Raw genomic sequence first — 22,689 nt, 5'->3', positions numbered from 1 at the left:
TGCCGATGATGAAGAGATTCAAAATCAAATAGCAGCCAATGCGAACCCAATACCTTTATATTCACGAATTTATTTGTTTTCAATCATTTCAATATGGTTGGAAGTTCCTTGGTGAAGTTTCAAGTTTATTTATGATATAAATGAGTGTCACAGATATAAATGAGTGTCACATATATAAATGAGTGTCACATATATAAATGAGTGTCACATATATAAATGAGTGTCACAGATATAAATGAGTGTCACATATATAAATGAGTGTCACATATATAAATGAGTGTCACATATATAAATGAGTGTCACAGATATAAATGAGTGTCACATATATAAATGAGTGTCACATATATAAATGAGTGTTACATATGAAGAGCTTTCTTGCAAAACCCTTTACATCCACTTGACTTTTTGAGAAAAACAGCTTTTTTAAATTGTGCAAGTATTGATTCAATTTGGGATTGGATAAAGTGTTGATGAATAGAAACTAAAAGAATAGGTTTGGGACTATTTTCAAGGCTTCCTATTTATTTTATTATTTCTTTCATATCGCACCTTTTGTGGATGTAAGGGGTTTTGCAACAAAATAAATTTACCCCTTTTCTAGAAACCACCTTTGCAATCAAATTTGAGCCCATTTGTTTGCACTACATTATGTAACTTGACTAATGCTTTGAAAATCAAAAAGAAAAATTGAAATATCTCATTTACTTTTTTAATTATGAATTTTTAATTAAATTCGGGAAAATGACATTTTTTGGGTATTTCCGAAGCTACACCTTTTGTTAATTAATGATGATTTTTTCAAACATAGTGACCCAAAAACAGTTCCTTTTGGTTTTAATAGGTAAAGAACATTCCAGACTACCATTATACATCAAAAATTTAAAACAAAACAATTCTATATTCATTTGAAGTTCAGATTTCCGGAAATTCCCAAGATTTCCCAAACGGGAAATATGCAATAACTCCGGAAGGGAAGGTAGTATGAAGGTCAAACAACCACCAAAATGTGTATTTTTACCCCCACTATAATATTATGCCAATAACTCAATTTGGCCAAAAGTGGATGTAAGGGGTTTTGAAACAAAGCTCTTCATATATAAATGAGTGTCACAGATATAAATCAGTGTCACAGATATAAATCAGTCTCACTTGCCAGCAGTATTTCTCAACGACCCTTTTCAGGGCCATCTAAAAAGACAAATGACTATGTCAATTTCTGTATATATTTTACCTGAATATTATCCTCTTAACTTTAACTATCACAATTATCTATCAGCTACTACGAACCCCCGAATTTGTTACTTTTCAAATAATTTCAAGATTGTTGGAAGTTAAGTTTAAAAAAGTGTACTATAATTTCTATCGCACTTCCTTTGTGAAACTAAAGTACATTTCAAGTTTGTTTATGATATTTTAACAGATGTAAATGAGTGCACAGATGGCGAACATAACTGTCATGACGAGGCAACATGTACCAACACCATGGGTTCCTTCTCATGTGCATGCAATAGCGGGTATAGCGGTGATGGTACTGAATGTATTGGTATGTAAAATCACGTCTTTTTGAACATTGAATATAAGCCACCTATTAATTTGACCCAGATTATTTGACAGTATTGCCACAATTTCTCGAATAGCTAAATGTTCTATTATTTCGATTCGAAGTTTAAATTATTTTAATTTTGACTTGTGGTAAAGAGGGTATAGAATATATATTTTTTTAAGTCAAACATTTTTTTTTTATGTTATTGTCAAATTAAAAAATTATGTAATGTATACTATTAATCTTTCACTATTTATGATATTTAAACAGATATAAATGAGTGTACAAATAGTGAACACAACTGTCATGTCGATGCAACATGTACCAATTCCATGGGTTCCTTCTCATGTGCATGCAGTAGAGGATATATCGGAGATGGTACTACATGTATCGGTATGTAAAACTATTAAATTATAGCTAGAAATACCTCTATTTTGAACATTAAATATAAGTCACCAGTTTATTTGAACCAAACTGATAGAAAACATTGGCACCATATTATAGATAGGTATGCTAGATTTCCTAGATTCGAAATCTAAATTATTTTAATATTGACTTAAAGGTAGATGGTCAGATTGTTTGTATTGTGTTTTGACCTCACATTGAGGCCTGTACCAAAATAAGCCGATTCCCAGGTTTTTAGGTAAATTACACTAGTCGTTTTGATATTAGTTATCACCTTTTCATTCGTAATATCTAAACGGAATATAATTTGGGCCTCAAAATTCGCCTAAAAATTATGAGCAACAATATAAGCTTTATTCTGCTGCCAAATTCTCTAATTTGATAGGACAAAATGGGGGGATGAGGCTATCAATCAGGCACCATCTTTAAGGTGGTAACAAAGATATAGAATATGTTTTATGAACATGAACTAATTGCACGGGTTCCTTCTCATGTGCATGCAATAGAGGGTATAGCGGAGATGGCACTGCATGTATCGGTATGTAAAACTATAAATTGTATCTAAAACATCAAGTTTATTTGACCTAGATTATTTGACAATACTGGTACCATTTCTCGTATAGTTAATGGTTCTGTTATTTTGATTCGAAATCTAAATTATTTCAATGTTTACATAAGGTGGTAAGGAGGATGTAGAATATATGTTTAACTCAAACATATATTTTAATTGTCATGTGTAACAAAAAGTTTGCTCAAATTAGCCAACATGATATTATGTAATGCGTACTACCCAGCAAACAAAATATGGTCTTAACACGTTTATTCAAAACGTTTTAATAACATTTAACTATCGGGTTAGATCAGGAATACGTTTTTGAAACGTTATTATGTTTTGCATAACGGTTTCAACAATATTTTATGAATGTTATTATATTGTTCTCCCCTTTATATAAACCGACATTTAAACCTTTTACAATCGTTATGTGCTTGCTAGGTATAATTGATCTTTACTATGCCTATATGTGATGCGATCAAACAAAATCATTCGAACTCGGAAATATTGATTTTGTGATATTAACAAAAGAAATATTTCTTTTGTTTCCTTTTGTTGTGGAAACTCTTTGATTGCTCATATCTTTGGAACTGGTTGTTCAATTTCAATGGGGGTTTCTGCAAAATACAGCTTTGTAACTGATTTTTACTATTCTATAAGAAACTGAAAATGTATTATTTCCGAGTTCCGACTGATTTTGCTTGATCGCATCACATATGAGGAGATTCACACTCATCTAGCAGCTAATACGGACTCAATATCTTGGCATTCGAGAATTTGTTTCTTTTCAAATCATTTCAAGATAGTTGGAAGTTATGTTTATAAAAAGTGAACTATACCGTCGCATTTCATTGATGAAACTAAACTACATTTCAAGTTTATTTATGATATTTCAACAGATGTAAATGAGTGCACAGATGGCGAACACAACTGTCATGACGATGCAATATGTACCAATACCATGGGTTCCTTCTCGTGTGCATGCAATAGTGGGTATAGAGGAGATGGAACTGAATGTATTGGTATGTAATATGTATTGCTACGGAATATAATTTGGGACTAAAACTTTACTGGGATTAAGAGAAAAATATGAGCTTTCTTCCGATGCTAAAATCTCTATTTTGAAAGGACAAAGTGGGGAATGAGGAATGGAGGAATCAGTTCACCCATCTTTCAGGTGGTAATGAGGATGTAGAATATATAATATAACTCAAAGGTATATTTCAATTGTCATGTGTAACAAAGAGTTTGCTCAAATCAGACAATATTACATTATGTAATGTGTAGCAAACAAAAAATGTTCTTAGAACGTTTATTCAAAACTTGTTAATAACATTTGAATGTCGGGTTATATCATAAATACGTTTATTATGTTTTTCATCACGGTTTCAAAAATATTATATGAATGTTATTAAGACATTTCTCTAGCCTTTATATAAAGAAAATATAACCAAACATTTAAACCTTTTAAATCTTTGTGTGTTTGCTAGGTATAATTAATCTTTACTATGCCGACACGCGGAGATTCACAATCATCTAGCAGCTAATACGGGCCCAATATCTTGGTATTCACGAATTTGTTTCATTTCTAACCATTTCTAGATGGTTAGAAGTTATGTTTAGAAAATGGTACTATTCTATCCCACTTTAAACTATACATTTCAAGTTTATTTATGATATTTTAACAGATGTAAATGAGTGTACAGATGGCGAACACAACTGCCATGGCGATGCAACATGTGCCAATACCATGGGTTCCTTCTCGTGTGCATGCAATATTGGGTATAGCGGAGATGGTACTGTATGTATCGGTATGTAAAACTATAAATTATAGCTAAAAACACGTTTTTTAACATTAAATATAAGCCACCAGTTTGGGAATATTGGCAGCATTTCTCGAATAGCTATTTTTTCTATTGTCTTCGGATTCGAAATCTAAATTATTTTATTATTTTTTGAACTCAAACATTTTACACCAGTAGGCGGATGGGGATGGGGGTTATGGGTTAAAATAACTCATTTGGGGTTCAACCTCGTGCCCCCACCACAGCAGTTGTCGTATTACTGACACATCAGTACAATGACTTTACATCACATTAGATAATGAGAACCAATCAGAGTAAACGTTAGTAAATTGCAAGCCGTGCATAAATATTGTATAAATGAACGGGCGCGCACTCCGCGTAGAACGCCCAGTATTTTCGGACGCGTTCATTTTCTTGCGGGTGGATGCATTTTCCAACATTTTTAGTGACAATTTTGTATAAAGATAGCAAAAATCGTGATATGAAATAGGTATTAATGTATGCGTATCCCTTGTTGCTGGAGAAATTTTACAAAATAATGCACTTGTACTGAGATGTTGATGTGTCCAATGCACTTTCCCCTACGGGGCTCGTACATTAGATGCATCAACATATCAGTATGCGTTCATTATTTTGTACATTTTCACTCCCAACCAGTGTTACGCGTTTATTAACCTATAATTCAATACGACTAAATGACCTGGACGTTTAAAGATGAATGTCATGTTTGGCCTCATAACGTTTTTGAGACATTTTGGACAAAGACTCTAATGTTGTTAACGTTTATTTAAATACTCTGATCTTTTCATTTTACTATTTTTCATTTTGTCATTTATGAAAAATGACGTGAACTGAAATCTAGAGTTAAAATGCCTTTGAATGTAAATTAATGTTACCAATTTTACCTGGATAATCTGACGAAACGCTATTAATAGGTTGTAATACCAGTGTAAGTATAGTTCATAGTTCACAACATATTAGCAGTTTCAAGACTTTTCGGGTGAGTTGGAACACTAATTGCCAGTAGCGTAGCCAGCAGGGGGGGCAGAGTGCCCCCCTGACAAAAAAAATGAAAGAAAAGGTGCCCCCCTGACAAAAATGAAAGAGAAAATCAGGAGGGCAAAGGAAAAAGAAAAAGGCAAGGAGCCCCTTTTCTAGCAAAATTCAGGGCCAAAATAGTGTAAAATAAAAAAAAATGTCCGCGCTACGCGCGCACATTGACATTGTAACAATAAAGCCCTTTTTTAGCCGGATAATGGGCGAAAAATGGTGTAAAATACCATTTTTTTTCGCGCTACGCGCGCACACCATCCCAATAAGGCCCTTTTCGGGAAGCTCGAAGACATACAGTCTCTATATATTGTATGATGCAACTGCAATTTTTTTCGTCTGTGCCCCCAAAATGTTATTTTGCACCCCCCCCCCCTCCCGACCAAGAAAGCTGGCTACGCCCCTGCTAATTGCTCTTTAACTTTTTACAACAGAAACTCCACCTACAACAAAAGCGACCATTACGACCATTTACCCAACAACAGTCCCGATGCCAGGTATGTGCAATAGTTATATTTGGAGACCTAAGCGCAAGAAGACCGTAAGTCCACTTGGCCCCTCAACATGTATACATTAAATTTGCATATTAGTTTCGTATAGTTCGGTAATGTTTTATACATGTTCAGGGGCCAAAACAAACCTTTCACAACTTTCATGATGTTTTCACCCTGGAACATGTATTAAACGTTATAAAACCCTTTAAAAAAATATACGTAACTTTAGTTTATACATGTTGAGGGGCAAAGTGGACTTACGGTCTTTTTGCGCTCACTACTTCATTTTATACACAACATTTTCCAACATTTTTAGTGATAATTTTGTATAAAGATAGCAAAAATCGTGATTTTTTCTGGTGTATGTAATAGGTTAATATATGCATAACACTTGTTGCTCAAGAAACACGATTCGACGCATACTCGTACTCGGTATTTGAACCAATTGGATCTGCATAGCAACAACGGGACTGATCGATTATAAGTCCTAATTAATTCCTTGTAAAATGTGGGATTTATTTTGAATACGCATCATAGACGCTTCCCTTGCTTTTTTTCCTTCAGATGTTTTTGTTTTCTTCAAATTTTGAAACTTCGCAACTAAAAGAATTAAGAAGTGATTGGCCTATTTCCAGAATAACATGTATGAAACAATATTTGAAATAAAAGTATATGAATCAGATTTAATGATATTAATGTACATCAAAACGCAAACCATAATTATGGTGAAAAATGCCTATCTTTAGCCAAATGGGCAAAACTGTCAAACGTTTTTCTTTCTTTCTTTCTTTCTTTCTTTCTTTCTTTCTTTCTTTCTTTCTTTCTTTCTTTCTTTCTTTACTTACTTACTTACTTACTTACTTACTTACTTACTTACTTACTTACTTACTTACTTACTTACTTACTTACTTACTTTCTTTCTTTCTTTTCTTTTTTTGTATGTTTTATTCTTCTTCTTTTTTTTTCTTCTTCTTTCGTTTTTATATTTCTTCTTCTTCGTATTTGAATTCTTCTTTTTTGAATTTTCCTAATTATTTCTTTCTTGCACAGAAATGAGTCGGTTATCAATGTTGATGGTAAAACCCCGTACTGAATCTGCCATCATATTCTGGAATTGGCCAGAGCATCACAACGACGACATATTGGGTTTTGTTATCCAATATAAGGAGGAAGGCTCTGAGGAATGGCAGAACACAACTACAGTGCCACCAGAAGACCGAACTGTAACAATAACAGGACTTATCCCTGGTATAACATATGTTGTTGAAGTGTTAATTTTGGGTAAGTAATTTATTACTGGGACTTCATGTAAGCAAAATGTTTCTAAGTGTTCAATAAATTAAAACATCATTGTCGTAATGTTGTCGTATCCAAGGGTCTTTCGGAGCTCTATTTTGGTCAAATTTAGGGGTCTTTCGGAGCTGTGAAATCCAAAAAGGGTGGTCTTCCGGGGGAACATACCCGTATGGTCATTTGTGTTAAGTGCCTCCCCCGGGGTCGTATTAGGCAATACTACCCTTGATTCCAGAAAAAATATAGCACTAATTAAAAAAAAACATTATCTTGGTTTGCCGAATGAAACATGGCCAAATCCTAACCCTTTAGTTAGTTGTAACTGGCAATAATAGTCTATTTTCAATAGTTTAAGTGGTAATGGGCAATTCTGTCCTTTCTTACAATATTGTAGTCGCAAAATTCAAAGACTTGGAACAGTAGGCAAAATCCTGCGTATAGGCTAAGAGTTAGCTCCTAATTTTAGTATTATATGTTATTTTGATAATTGGTTATCAAAAAGATCTTTTGGGTTGATTATCACAGCATACGAAAAACGCCCCAACACGCACGTTATCGGCATGGCCCTTTATTCCAAAAATTTAGCAAATATTAAAATTCGTCTTTCATAAATGATTAAGATTTAGCTCTGTTTCACTTGGCAAAACGGAATAAAAATTAGTGCTGTAGTTTTCTGGATTGGAAGTAGTAGTATTCAAACTTCCTCAATCAAAACATCACGGGAATAAGCTCAGATAATAAGCACTTGATTGATATCCGAATGAAACAGCAAATATCACTTGATTTTGCGAATACTTCAACTTAAAGTTTAACGTTATAAATGTTTCCGCCAAATGTTTTGTTCTCGTTTTTCGCTTTTATTATTTGTATTATTAAATTGTAAAATGTAAAATGTAAATTGGACAAGTATTGGGCAGTGAAATAAACCGGGATTTGAACACATTTTGGTAAAACTTGCACAGCCCTTTTTAAATAGATAGAAAACGTGGTGATACACAAGTATTATAGTTGATACAAGTAGTGCCCAGCTTTAGTTTGATACCTTGAACACTATATATTGTTATTCTGAACTTGTATAACATTTTCTAGCACAAACAGAAGCTTTCTGAAACTTTTTACTCTGTTGTGAGTTTTAATACCTGCCAATACTTGCCTTGCATCCAAATTGACGCTGTTTGAAAGACTCTTTTTTCTCCTTTTTGCAGGTTTTTCAGGTCCATGTGAAATAGGTTTCTTTGCCTGTTCACGTGAGGGACCTTGCATTGAAAACAGACACCAATGTGATTCACATATAGATTGCGATGAAACGAAGGCTGATGAATATGATTGTGAGTCAAACGTTTCATTCCTGTATTGAGCAAATTACAGCCTAGAAACATGTTTTTTTATTGTTGATGTTGTCAGTGGCGATGCTACGAAAGGCAAGGGAAATTTGCCCCCCATATTTTTCTTGGCCCCCACCCACTTTTGAGTCAAACCCCCAAATTACGTAAATTTCAACTTGCCATTTTGCGCAAAATTTGTCGATTTTGCTCCCCCCCTTTCCCCTTTTCCCCAATGCCCCCTTCCCCGAAGAAATCCTGGTGCCGCCATTGAATGTTGTTAATTTTTGTTTTGTTTTTTACTTTGTTATTTGTTTTGTTTTGTCAAAATCTCATGTTTAGACATGTACGAATATATATACTACTCCAAAAAGTATCATTATACTTGGAAAAATAATCACAATTTCAAAACTGAACCATATTGGGGTAAATTTGTTTTTGTAATAGATGCAATATTTAATCCAGCACATTATGACACCTCATTTAATCCAATGTGACTTCAAGAAGCAAAGTTACATTTGTTTAGACGAAAGTCCAGTTTTGAAAGTGACAAACTGGCCTAGTTAATACTCCACGGACTAGACATCTGGTTTGAGAGTGGCGAATGGCTAATTTGTCCGTGTTTCTAATTTAAAACAAAAGGAGCTAGAGAAAACCGAAACAAAAGATCTGACAAATAAAATGTAAGTTATGAAAAGTACAGGGAAGTAAAAACTTCTGCTTTAAATAAAGCTTCATTGAAGAAACTGTGTTATCTCTTTGTTGCGCTTATTGGAATCTTTTTTGGCCTTGTATAGGCCAGTTTGTCACTTTTAAAACTGGACCTTCTTCTATTCAATTGCTTGTAATTTTACTTCCTGGGGTCACATTTGATTCAATGGCGTGTCATAATGTGCAAGATTAGATGGTGCATCCATTACAAAAACAAATTTACCCCAATATGGTTCAGTTTTGAAATTGTGATTGTTTTTCCAAGTGAAAGTATACTTTTTTGGAGCAGTATATTATCACTGTTACCATTGATTAGATGTGATTCTGCACTCAAGTAGCGTATCAGTGGGGTGGCGGGGGCTCAGTCGGTTTCATGCAGGATATAGGTACCTGAACAAGAGACGTGCTTTAAACAAAAGCTCTTACTGAGCTGGTCGGCTCCATCTACTCTCTACCTTGATTTGTGGCTAAAAAGTGTACAATTGGAGATATACAACAAATTTCACTTTCAATATGGAAAGCTTTCGGTTTTATTGTGCTACAAAAATGGCTGCCGGGAAATCCGCCCTCCCTCCGACAACTGATATCTGATACGCCACTGCGGCACTCGTGGACATATCACCAAGCATAACATGCTTAAATGCAGTGGCAGGGGGGCAGGGGGCCGTCATGGCCGGCGGTTCATGTAAGGCCGTCGGTAGACGTAAGGCGTTGGTGAAAAAAATTGGGTTAACAATAGACTATTTTTTACACAGGGTGACAGAAAAAAGTGGAGAATTGTAAAAAAAATAATGAAAAATTGTGAATGAAATTGAATTTTACAAGTTGTGCCCCCTCGGTTCCAAAATCCTGGCTACGCCACTGCTTAAATGGGTGAATCAAACTTGTTCAAAAGCAGACATGTCATCACGATCATGATAGTATACCTTTGGGTACAGTTTACACAGTTTTTAAGTTTAATTCGTCGAATTATATCGCGATAAAATCCCGACGTAAATAACGCTATATTGCCGACAAGAAAATATCGTGATGCGACACTCAGTTACTGGTGAAGCCTGATAGTTCACTTTGCAGACATTCATTTCCAAAAAAAGTTTTCTCAGCCTCCTAAATGTATGTTTTTGTTGTTTAATCATGCTTATTTATAATTATATATATATATATATATCTTCTTTTTTATGAAAAATATTATTCTCAATTATACTTATGTTTTTAATCGAATCTATGCAGGTCCCTGCTTTATAGATGATTACTTCAGGTGTGGCAATTTGCGGTGTATTGCTCCTGAGCGGATATGTGATGGGGAAGACAATTGTGGTGACAACTCCGATGAGACAGACTGTAATATTGTTATTTTGTTCCTCACTTAAGGGATAGGATAGCAACGTTTGCACAGTATATAGTGGGACATGAGATCAACTTGCATTCTGAATACGTGGAAAGTCCTTCTTGTATCAATTAACTTTGAATTTTTGAAATTTGCGATATAATACAAATTTTATGGGAAATTATTAAAAATTGATATTTTTGACATTTAACAGTGATCTGTTTAATGTCAACAATATGAAAAATATAATTTTTTAATAACTTGCCGTAACATTTGTATTTTATTCCGAATTTCAAAAATATAAATTACTAGGTGGTTACCCATATTTGGCGGTTCTCGGCTGGGCACGATCCCGGGGCACGATTACCTGGCTGATGGTGACTGTACCCACCAAGTTCCATGCCCATATGACAGTTTGACCTCAGATGACCCTGATGACCCCAAAATGAGCTTCCAAAAATTTCGCTCTAAATGTTGATTGTACCCACCAAGTTTCATGCCCATACAACAGTTTTTACTAATTTGACCTCAGATGACCCGTGGGTGACCTCGGATGACCCAAAATGACCTTCCAAAAATTTGGCTCTCAATGTTGTCTGTACCCATCAAGTTTCATGCCCATACAACAGTTTTTACTAATTTGACCTCAAATGACCTGTGGGTGACCTTGGATGACCCCAAAATGACCTTTCAAAATTTTGGCTCTAAATGTTGTCTGTACCCACCAAGTTTCATGCCCGTATGACAGTTTTTAGTAATTTGACCTCAGATGACCCCTGGGAGGGGGCCCCGTGGTCAAATGACTTAACGAACCAAAACTTCTTGCCAGGACAGAACTACACCCACCCACCGAGTTTGGGCCCCGTACGACCTACTACAGCCTCACACAACAGTTTTTAGTAATTTGACCTCAAATGACCCCTGGGAGGGGGCCCCGGGGTCAGATGACTTAACAAACATAAACTTCTTCTTGCCAGGACAGAACTGCACCCACCCACCGAGTTTGGGCCCCGTGCGACCCACGGCGGCCTCACATTAGCAGTCACAGACAAACAGACAAACAGAGAATAGCGTATTATAATATAGATATTTGATATCAGAAGGACATTTCTCGTATGCAGAATGCAATTTGGTGTGTCTGATGTGGTCTCATGTTCCACAAAAAAATACTATGCAAACGTTGCTATCCGATTCCATAAATCGCACACAAATGATTCACTTCTGTGTGTCATCAATTTAAATAGAATAAAGTGGGCGCGTCGGGAAAATCACCTCAGTACAAGATTGGAATGTTGTAATGGCTGTAGGATGGTTGTATGAACTTTATTTACGTCAATCGATGGGCTCAACGTTGTAATAACATAATTTTTGGTAAATTTTGGTTGGTTTAACGTCGTCATAACGTCATTATGAACAATCGATCATGTATGGACTTTATTTACGTCAATCGATTGGCTCAACGTTGTAATCACATAATTTGTTTGTACATTTTGGTTGGTTTAACGTCGTCATAACGTCATTATGAACAATCGATCATAAACAACTAGCCTACACCCATTATACAACGATCCGACGTTGTATTGACGTTATTTTTCCAGATATACAACTTAACAGAGACACGAGACAAGGACAGAGCACAAAGTTGAATTGTAACATACATTCTTACGGGAAAACAGTTGCAGAATGGTTTATTATTATTATTATTAATTTGTCCTTTCAGCAGAAAGGAACCATTAATAATGGACCTTTGGTCACTCTGAGGAACCTTAATTGTCAGTTTCTCTGCTAAAAAGGCTACAAAATCTGTAATGCATCTTTAAAGGGTTCATGTTTGTTTTTGGAACTTTTGGGATTCACGTGCATTCATGTTTGTTTTTGGAACTTTTGGGATTCACGTGCATTGGTTCACCCAGGAAGACGTTTTAAAATACTTTTGTAACTTGAAAATTCTGTTTTAAGTTATTTGTATGAAGTATATTGTATTTTGTTTAAATCTCGTACATTTTCTTTGAACTTAGGTCCCACAACACCAGCTGCTACTACTATCGATCCAAGTAAGTCGAGTTGTATATGTCTTATGATATCTTTTAGTCTAGTAGATGCCTCCTTTTAGTGTAAAGTTGGGTGTGACTAACATTTTCTTGTTTGATGCCTAACATGTTGGGAGGTCAAAAGTGCCTTGTGGGCATAAGAAATATGATGAAAATTATAATCTGGTGTCAAAACTCAATCCATATTGTTCTGATTTGGTTAAAAGCTATATTAAAATATTCCTCAAGTCACAAGGATTCGGAGCCAATAACAACCGTTTGCCTTTTCGCCAAGAAATTCAGACTGATTAGTAGTAGATAGGTCAATTTAATTGTTTTTGAATATTTCTGTCTTTAGGAATATTTTGAAATAGGTTTTAACTGCGTCCATTGTTCACCTATTATATTTTTATTCAGTACACCTAAAAAACCCAAAACTTTTAGTAATACCCAACTTTACATTCACAAGCAAGTTCTATCCGACTATTTCGTTATGACTAGTTACGATACTATACATGTTCTTTCAAATGTCATGATTCCAAACTTTCTTTTCCAGATCCATGCGATTTAGGCTGGTTTGCTTGTTCTGCTAAGGGGCCATGCATTCCAGACCATTTTGTCTGCGACGAATATCTTGATTGCGAAGAAACAAAAACAGACGAGATCGGCTGTGAGTCCAATTGCCAAAAAAGTGCAAAATCAAATATTAACCAATAAATAGTATCATATTTTCACAATGTTTTTGTTATTCTCAGTAAGTTTTCTACAGATATTTAGTTTCATTTATGAAGAACCTTTGATTTAAAGAACTTTTCGAGAACTTTTGATTTTTGACTTGAGATGTATACAAAATTGAGTTTTCTTATCTACCACAAAATGCTGATTTTGAATGTCCCTACTTTATAGCTCTCTGATAAAATTTTGTCACCTACGGTTACCTTACTACATATCATTCATGTTCATACTATTAACTATGTTAACTCAAGCCCTTACACGTGTTATAGGTCCATGTCCACAGGAAGGCGATTTCCGATGTTCTAATTTACGGTGTATTGCTCCTGACCTAATGTGTAATGGTGCAGATGAATGCGGCGACAACTCGGATGAAATGAATTGTAAGATCAATTGTACTAATTTCTATTTCAATTACGAAATATGATTAATTATTAATATCAGGTTGATTAGTCGGTTTTAGCGGGTTCGCCGTCGCACAAGTTTAGAACTGCCAAGCTTTCGTCAGGAGTAACTCCGACTTTGACTTTGACAAAGTACCTAATAATGAGACATGTAGGCCGCCCCATGCCTACTGATTCCCCTTGTCAACAGAGAACAAGCAGATCTCTCCTATCTGTAATTTAAAGGTTTTGGTGGCTCTGAAAAGAGCTGTTCACTGACCTGATATGTAATGGTGAAGATGAATACGGCAATAACTGTGATGAAATGGATTGTAAGGTCAATTGTAATTCAATAGAAAACAAAAGACATTGGGGAGGAAATATTGATTTTTGAAGACCAAAGCAAGGAGCCAACTTTATACACATTTTGTGAGAGCTGGTCATGGTGAGTTACGGCTTTCTGGTTCTGAACCCTTAATATTACCGATTGTATTTGGATCAGTTTTCAGTCATTCTACTATTTGTTTTCAATTCAGGTCCAACACTAGAGCCTACGACGGAACCATTGACGACATTGTTGGCAACCACAAAACCACAAACTACCACCGAATTCGCAATGACAACTGAATCTGGTATGTTGTTCCTTAACGCCTACCAATGTACTTCATTCTGCGCCAATTCATCATTACATTACCATGCCTTAAACAATTGTGTACTTTTTACTGGCTCCTAGTTCATTAAAACAGTGCGAAGGTCATTCCTAGGGATTGAATGACGGCATAACGTGTGAAATGTCTGGGTCATGAACCAGTGGCATAGCGTGTGTCATCACATGGGGAGGTCACCGACCATGATTGGGGGACACAGGGTCTAAGTGGGGGCACAAGCCGTGCCCCTATGACGCTACGCCACTTTCATGCACTGCCGCATACATAGGCAACCCTTTTGTGGAGTAATCTCAGCGATACATAAAAAACCCATAGATTAATTACACATAGATTAGAATATTCCATGTCTGTACTCTCCAAGCATACTTGAATTCAGCTAACGCTGGTACAGCGTTCAGACCTAGCGACATCACTCATCTTAGGCGCGAAGTCTCTTTTGTGTACGCTCGAGCTTTTCAGGTAATTTGAGTTGCCTCACGCACCCTTTATAGCGGCGACTAACCACCACCACCACCCCCATCTCCCAGGCAAAGTCATAGAAAACAAGTTCCGAAGTAAAAATGCAAAGATAGGTGAAGGCTGAGACGACGCAATTTTGTGGGATTTACTTTTTACTTTTTTCGTGTTAGATCCATGCGATATTGGCAACTTTGCCTGTTCGTCTGATGGACCATGTATTGATGAAGGATTACAGTGTGATTCACTTATAGATTGCATCGAAACCAGGGAAGATGAAATGGGCTGTAAGTCGCTTTGAACTTATCCAACTCAAATCAGATGGGATTTTAAAAATGTACATTATCGTATTAAAGCCATATTATAACATTTTCAAACAAAATAGATTAGCATTTCTTTGCCATAAGATGTTAGCTTTTACTGTCAGATATATCCCCTTTTAATTTGGAGCCGAACAACTACGGCAACGCAAAGAAAATGGGAATTTACTACCAGCGCACATGTCGCCAATACGTACCACTCCTTCAGTCATATCAACGTCCCGCACGCCGTACGTACTGTGTGTTATGAACATCGTGTATGCGTTCGACTAATAATTCCATCGTAATAATAAAGCGCGGATTCCGGCGTTTTATTTAAAATCTTGGATTTTGACAAAACTACAGCACCTAGAGTCTTGATTTTTGCAGGGTATATTGGTTTAATAAAGTACAATTTAATCGTGTAAAAAAGGAATTTTAAAAATTGTGAGGGCGTCTTCCTCAGCAAATGTTATAATATGGCTTTAAGAGATGATTGTATTGAAAACATATCGTAAGTAATCGTAAGCAGGCTTAGATGGGGAAACATCTATTCTACCTAATATTGAATAACGAACCATTAGACCGTATTTAAAATAGTCTTCAATCGGCGATATCTCTCAACTTAACAAATAATAGCAATTCTTAGTCAGTGGGAGTGGTCTATTACGTAGACACATAATCTGATTGGACAATCGCGCCGGTATCCACTTCTCAAAATATTGGGCCTGCCTGTCGTCTAGAACATAGTCAAAAACGGTAGAACATAGTCAAAATAAAAATTCCTATCGTTTATTCTCTAAATCAAATTCATCGTGTATAGTGTTAAAGGTCTGCAACATGATACCACTCATGATCAAAAATTTAAATGATTTAATGCAATTGGGGAACATTTGCTTTATTTTAGGAAATCCAGACTTTTGAAATCCATAATTTGAGAGGCTCATTTGGATGATTCCATGATATTTCATCGATTTAATTGCATTCCCGGGCCTTTTCCAGTAACGGCAACTGGAATTCCAGTCATTTGCAGAAAGCAAACTTAGAAATTCAGACATTTCTTGTATTTAAAAGTTACTCCTCTATAGGGTATGTGCACCTATTCTAAGTCCAATGGTTACTTGTGGGCAGTGTGTAAAATATCATCCATCCCATCCTACTAGAATCCACAGGCTCATCTGTCTAGGACATAGTTCTTTAACCCCAATACATTTTTACATTCATTGAATGACCTTTGAAAATTTGATTTTGGGTACAAAAACTCATACTCTGCAACTTGAGGTCAAATTTTGCTCTATTGTTTAATTGAGGTTATTGAACTATGGTATTTGGATGAGGCCGTTGTGGTCCATAGCGTCCGCACGTCCAAAACTGGTCATGTTTTCTTGTCCTAAGATTGTCCTTAATGATATGTGATTGTTAAGGTTAGCAACTATTTTAAACTGTTGGGATTTGGTAGTTCACAGCATCTTGTGAATGGTAGTGAGCTTTGTCAAAAACATTGCATTGATTATTTCATAACGAGTGTGTAGAAGAATTAAAATATTACAGAGTTTTGTTGTAAAGAGGGCTGAAACAACAACATTTTTGTAAAACTCATTAACAACAATAAATCTAGCAATTTTTCAAAGTATATGATTTGTAGAATGAACTTTTGCAAGACATCAATGTGTTATTTTTCAACAATATATTGACAATGAAACTTGATTTTTTGGTTGCTTCGACCAACAAAAGATCGCGTCGCCTTAAACTCATTATCAGATCAAGTACGTATACCATGTTACTATTTTATTACTGCGTTAATAAATACTTCCTAATTTAACTCAAACATGATGTTTTAGGTCCATGTCCAGTGGAAGGGTATTTCCGGTGTGCCAACATACGATGTATTGCTCCTGACCTGATATGTGACGGGGAAGATGATTGTGGCGACAACTCCGATGAGACAAATTGTAAGACAGTCATATATAATACGCGTTATTCGTTGTCAATCAACTCTTTTGAAATCAACCTCAGAACGAAATTATCACTTAATCCAATATCTCACTCCTTTGTACGACTATTTTTTAAATCATCAGACAGGGATGTGACCTCAATCTTTAATGTTATATGTGCCTAATAGCCTTCAAAAGTAGGGGCCTTTTGATTTAATCGTATTTGGAAGTTGATTTGGTTGGCAAAGGATAGCGAGAAGAAAAAGCTTCGTTAATGCAGGCTCGTATACAAAACTCAAAGTATAATGCTAAAAATGGTTGTTATTATACATTATGAAAACGACATTGTAAACGAGTATATCCTTAACTGTTTTATTTTCTATTTAGGCCCGACCACGCCAACAGTAGAACCAACCACTGCAGGTACGTTACAATAAAAATACTTTGACGTGTTTGTCCTCCTGTAATGTGTAATTTGAAATTATGATTGCTTCCTACTCATCAATGTAAATTAAAATCACATTATGTATCTTTTATTTACAGGTATATGCGAAAGCGATTTCTTTCCCTGTTCATTTAACGGATCATGCATAGAAGAAATATATATGTGTGATGCTGTGGTAGATTGCGAGGAATCAGTTGCAGATGAAATCGATTGTAAGTAAAATATTGTCATAATTATAGCTTGAACTCCGTCCTACATTCGCCAGTAATGCATCTGTTGCCAGCACAAGCGAACCCTCCCGAAGACCTGCAGCATATAAACGAAAGAATAAGGAACAAACTCATGGAATAGACAAAAGAATACGAACACTCATCGGACAATTTACAAACATGTTCAAAACATGTTTGTGCCGACGGACTTACAAACAACAGCTAACAAGAAACGCATTTGGCGGATGATACAAGGACATAAAATAAAACAAACAACAACGTAATTACTACGTTAAACCAATCCGGCGATGTGTGACAGGTGCATAAGCATAACACAATTACAAGCCATTTTTTAAAACATAATAAGATTAACGTATAGGTTTTTACTGACCTACAGGTGCATGTCCAAAAGAAGGCGATCTCCGGTGTCCTAACGCACGATGTATTGCTCCTGAACTGTTCTGCAATGGGATAGATGAATGTGGCGACAACTCAGATGAGGCAAATTGTAAGCTTATTGTATTTCGTAAACTAAGTGGAGGCCAATTGTTACACCATATGATTATTGCTGTTATGCCAATTTTTTATCAAAAGTTTAGGTCATGTTGTATGTGGCCTAGTTCAGTATATCTGCTCCATTGGGCAGAGCAAGTTGCAAGTTTCTATTTCTATAGCTCATATGTATATGTGTGTATCTGTAAAATCATAACATTTGCCTAAACCAGAGTATCATTCGATTTCTTCAATTTAGGTCCAACCACAAAGTCACCCACTACATCATTCCTACCTAGTACAGCAGAGGTATTTATGACAACTGATTCAGGTAAACTGTCATTTCGAACTATCTTGTTTTCTCAATATTTGTGTTCACATGATTCTGATGAGCTGTTTATTTATATGAATAGTTCTTTTTTTTTCAGGTCTTTGCGATGACGGTCACTTTACATGCTCACCTGGTGGAGAATGCATGGAAAATATATATATTTGTGACGAGTTTGTAGATTGCAATGAAACATATGAAGATGAAAGATATTGTGAGTCAAATGTAATTAAGTTACAATATCCACTAGACCAGAAAGTATACTAGTTTTATTGTTCGAAACATATTTAATGTATGTATGTATTTAATATAATTATGGTAAGTTGTCACTTAGCTTGTCAAGCAATATATTTATATCTCTTTGGAATATCCTTCGTAGTATGTATTTTAGGGTGAATAGTCAGGATGTAGGGGGAGGGTTATATTTACCGCCGTGGTGGTGCGACGGGTACAAAGTGTATCCGAAATGAGTGTAAAAGTTAAGTGTGAGTGTGTCCTTTTGAAGACATGCCGCAATGGCGATTCACATGTTTTATTTCATTTCTTTAGTAACAAATGTTATCCTTCACCTTTAATTAACCACTTTCAATTTATCTATTCACGGGATTGCTGATTATGCTGATAGTGCATTTAAATATGTAAAAGAATAAATGACATACCTCTTACCGCAACAATAAAGGTGTCCTTTCCTTAAACATTGACCATACAGATCATGACTATGTCATGATTTGTATGGTCAATGACAATACAAAGTGTGACTATATCCAGATTTGTATAGTCATTGTTGGTCAACATTGCCCATATAAATCACTGCTATGTCATGTACCATTATACTGTTAATTCTCTTAAATATAAATATTAATGTTGTTCAATTTTTATAGGTGAATGCAAACAAGAAGGGTACTTCCGGTGTGATAACCTCCGATGTATTGCTCCTGACATGATATGCAACGAGGTAGACGATTGTGGTGATAACTCAGACGAGAGAAATTGTAAGATGGTTGTCAAGTTTTTGGAAAGTTTTTTCATGCATCCATTAAATTTGTATTATCCCATAGCAAAAAGAAAAGTTTCCCGGTGACCACCCGATGACCATTCGGTGGTCATCAGAAACCTTTCGGGTACCTTTTCCAGAGTTATCCGAAAGTGCCTGCTAGCGGATACCTTGCGGATACCTAATTGAGTTATCCAAAAGTTTTCGGGTAGACATCCGGTAGTCTCCCAAAACTCAAATATTTCAAATGAGTTACCCAGAAGGTTCCCAGAAACATAGATTCTTTGCAGGAGTTACCCGGTGGTTATCCGCTTTTAATTTGACCTTGAAAATAGCATAAAGCATCCTAAGAATGCATTGTGGGTGGGTGTATGGTCAAAGGTCACTGAATCAATTCAAAATGGAGCAGCTATAGCTGTTGGCAGTTGGAATACATTTGTGCAGCATATTCAAGTTATTTGTGGTCCAAAATGTATGGATTTACATGTAGGACATTACAAGATGTTCACTAATTAATCTGAACATGCTGTAGGAATATAAGCATCGGATGCTTGATTCCATATGATAATGCAGGTAGGAAAATTTGTATGAAATGATTTGTATATTGATGCAGTCTTAATAATAATATATGACACATTTGAATGTTTTAGTTTATATCTTTTCTAGTAAATCATACATGATTTTGACAGTAAATTAATGTCAATTAAATTACTAATCATCAGCTAATGTGTCAATTAACTGCATATAAGCTTTATGTTAAGCTATTTGCTGTAAATTAATTATAATATTTGATATAAAAATTATAGGCTGTGTCATCACATTTAGGTACTGTAAATGCTATATGCTGTAATACATATGCTATATGATAACAATTTGGTTGTACATTAATTAAGGTATGCACCTTATAAAGGTGTGAACCAAATTACATCAGAAGAATATTTTTGTACAATAACTACAATTGCATTGTACACTTTCAAGTTTCTTATTGCAAGATAGCACTTTATAAGCTCAACTGCCATGCCTACAGAGTTGTATTTCTACCAAAACTACAATTCCAATAATAAGCTTACTAACTGTCTAATAAATTTGTGCATACTCATGAATTTGTATTTCTGCATTCCCCAAAAGGTCAACAGGAAGTCTCCAAAGAGGTCACCAGGTATATTGTCACCAAAAGTTATCCGCTAGGTCCCCGAAAAGTTACCGGGTAGTTATCCGCTAGTTCCCCAAAAAAGTCACCGGGTAGTTACCCGCTAGCTACCCAAAAAAGTCATCGGGTAGTCATCCGGTACCTATTACCTGAAAGGTATCCACTATGGTTTCCCAAAAATTTATCGGGTAGTCACCCGCTACCTATCTAATTTGCATGTGAAATTTTCCGGTGTCTACCCGGTGACTATCGGGAAGTTATCCGGAAAGGTCTCATTTTTTGATATGGGATATCGCGAATTTCAAAAAGTCAAAATTATTTGATATCAGAAGGTATTCAGAATGCAATTCGATATGTCTGATGTGCTCTCAGGCCCCACAAAAATACTGTGCAAAGGTGGGTGACCGGCCGACAAAATAATAAAATTACCAAAGTGTAAATGTACGATGGCATTATTATTACCTCTAAAAAAGAGCATGATTCGTTCTTAACATATATGTTTTGCTATAGTGTGTGTTACCATGGTTACGTGTTTCTCTAATCTCCGAACTATTACAATTTAAAAGAAGAATATAAACAAATTCAATATAACCCATTCTTGTTTCTAGGTTCATGCGATGCAGGGGAGTTTTCCTGTTCAGAGTACGGACCATGCATTCCAGACAGTTTTGTTTGTGACGCCTTTACAGATTGCGAAGAAACAATTGCAGATGAAACAAATTGTGAGTCCAATTTTTGTTTCCAGAATGATTACTAATAATAATAGTAATATTTAAAGGAAATCTGTACCATAAACTAATCAATGGCTAATATAGTTATATACCCCTAAATTAAACATACCAGACGGTCTATATGAATTTCGGAATATTCCTAACAAAGAAAAGGCACTTTTAATCCTTCGTTTCTGCGATTCATGGAAGCCGCCATGATAGCTGCTTGCGAATCCTTTCTGCCACAAGCGAAAGTGTAACCTTTCACACAGACCCTCGGCTACCTTCGGCGAGCGTGTGTTGCTGTATGGCATTCGCGACCCTCGCAGCGAATTTTGGTTTTAGTGCTGTTTTTACACTTTTCGTTCTCAAAAGACATTGTTGATCATAAATATTACTTAAAATACATGTTTGTATGTTCTTCTGTAGTTTTATGGGTAAAAATTGTCACGTTTTCTTTTGAACGAATGTTGAATCTGAACTTTGGTAGTATTCGCTTCGTGTCACCAAAGTTCACGAGGGACGAGGCTTGTGGCACGGATTTCGCTGGTTTCAAAATCGGGGTGCCGTTACAGCGTAATAAAAACACATCGGGTATCAATATGGTAGCCACCATGGATTGCAAACTTACCGCTGATCGTCGTAAAGAATTAAGAATTTCTCCTTTATTTGGACGTATATAAGCTTGGGACTTTTACTGTTTGTTGTTTTTATTATTATTGCAACTATATAGCCATTGATTAGTTTATGGTACAGATTTCCTTTAAAGTGATAAATGCAACAAATCCTTAGAACAGCATGAATTTCAACTTTTAAATAGTTTTCTTCTAAGACATGCTGAGGTATATCTGTGAACAAATATGATGTCACATGTGTGTACAGAAGCCATGTCAGTTGTGTAATGTCATTGTTTTATCTGTTCTATTCGTAATAAATATCTACTATGCTCCATTCATATATTGACGGGAGAAAAAGTTTCAATTTCAGATTATTGTAGACTCCAAATTTTGGTATACTAGACGGGTCAGTGCACGCGAAATGCGTAAAATTGTGTTTTTTATTTACTCAAAACAGTGGCTTTTTAAAAAGGAAGATGCACAGGAACATTTCTACTTTATGTTTCTTTTCTTATGATATTTAGGCTGGTAATCAATCATTTATATGGATTTAGGTAATTTTGTGTGATACATTGCATAATTGCGATGAGCTACATAATACCATTCTTTATAAAGGGTATCTGAGCGTACAATACATAATATTATAGGCGCTTGTGAACAATTAATTTCGTGTTTGCAGTTGATTCAATGATGTGGTAACACTAACTTTATTGCATGTTGTTTCTGTTCCAACCCCTTT

The 22,689-nt window shown here is 35.6% G+C and overlaps 2 protein-coding genes and 1 long non-coding RNA gene across 3 annotated transcripts in view; all 3 read left to right on the top strand.

Annotated features, from left to right (window-relative positions):
* LOC140163300 (uncharacterized) overlaps positions 1-22,689 on the top strand; it is a 113,201-nt gene that overhangs the window by 64,834 nt on the left and 25,678 nt on the right. The window lies entirely within an intron of this gene.
* Positions 3,415-5,853, top strand: LOC140162387 (uncharacterized). The gene is made up of 3 exons (XR_011860265.1): positions 3,415-3,523; positions 4,190-4,312; positions 5,791-5,853. It is a non-coding gene; the product is annotated as an uncharacterized lncRNA (long non-coding RNA).
* On the top strand, positions 6,903-18,564 carry LOC140162382 (protein psiQ-like). Its single transcript, XM_072185585.1, has 14 exons — positions 6,903-7,131; positions 8,349-8,471; positions 10,407-10,517; positions 12,477-12,557; positions 13,090-13,203; positions 13,538-13,648; positions 14,185-14,280; positions 14,946-15,059; positions 16,913-17,023; positions 17,393-17,428; positions 17,549-17,662; positions 18,057-18,167; positions 18,411-18,482; positions 18,545-18,564. The coding sequence occupies exons 1-14, from the start codon at positions 6,903-6,905 to the stop codon at positions 18,562-18,564; spliced, it is 1,443 nt and encodes a 480-aa protein (XP_072041686.1).

This window comes from Amphiura filiformis, chromosome 10, assembly GCF_039555335.1.
Source record: "Amphiura filiformis chromosome 10, Afil_fr2py, whole genome shotgun sequence".
Classification (NCBI taxonomy): Eukaryota; Metazoa; Echinodermata; class Ophiuroidea; order Amphilepidida; family Amphiuridae; genus Amphiura; species Amphiura filiformis.
The sequence above is the reverse complement of the archived record's forward strand: the minus strand, read 5'-3'. Positions and strand labels throughout refer to the sequence as shown.

Excerpts from the sequence above, each read along its gene's own strand:
- LOC140162382 (XM_072185585.1), top strand. The coding sequence starts at position 6,903 with ATGAGTCGGTTATCAATGTTGATGGTAAAACCCCGTACTGAATCTGCC. Across the intron at positions 17,024-17,392 it reads CAACTCCGATGAGACAAATT|GCCCGACCACGCCAACAGTA; the intron begins GTAAGACAGTCA and ends TTTTCTATTTAG. Across the intron at positions 18,168-18,410 it reads CAACTCAGATGAGGCAAATT|GTCCAACCACAAAGTCACCC; the intron begins GTAAGCTTATTG and ends TCTTCAATTTAG.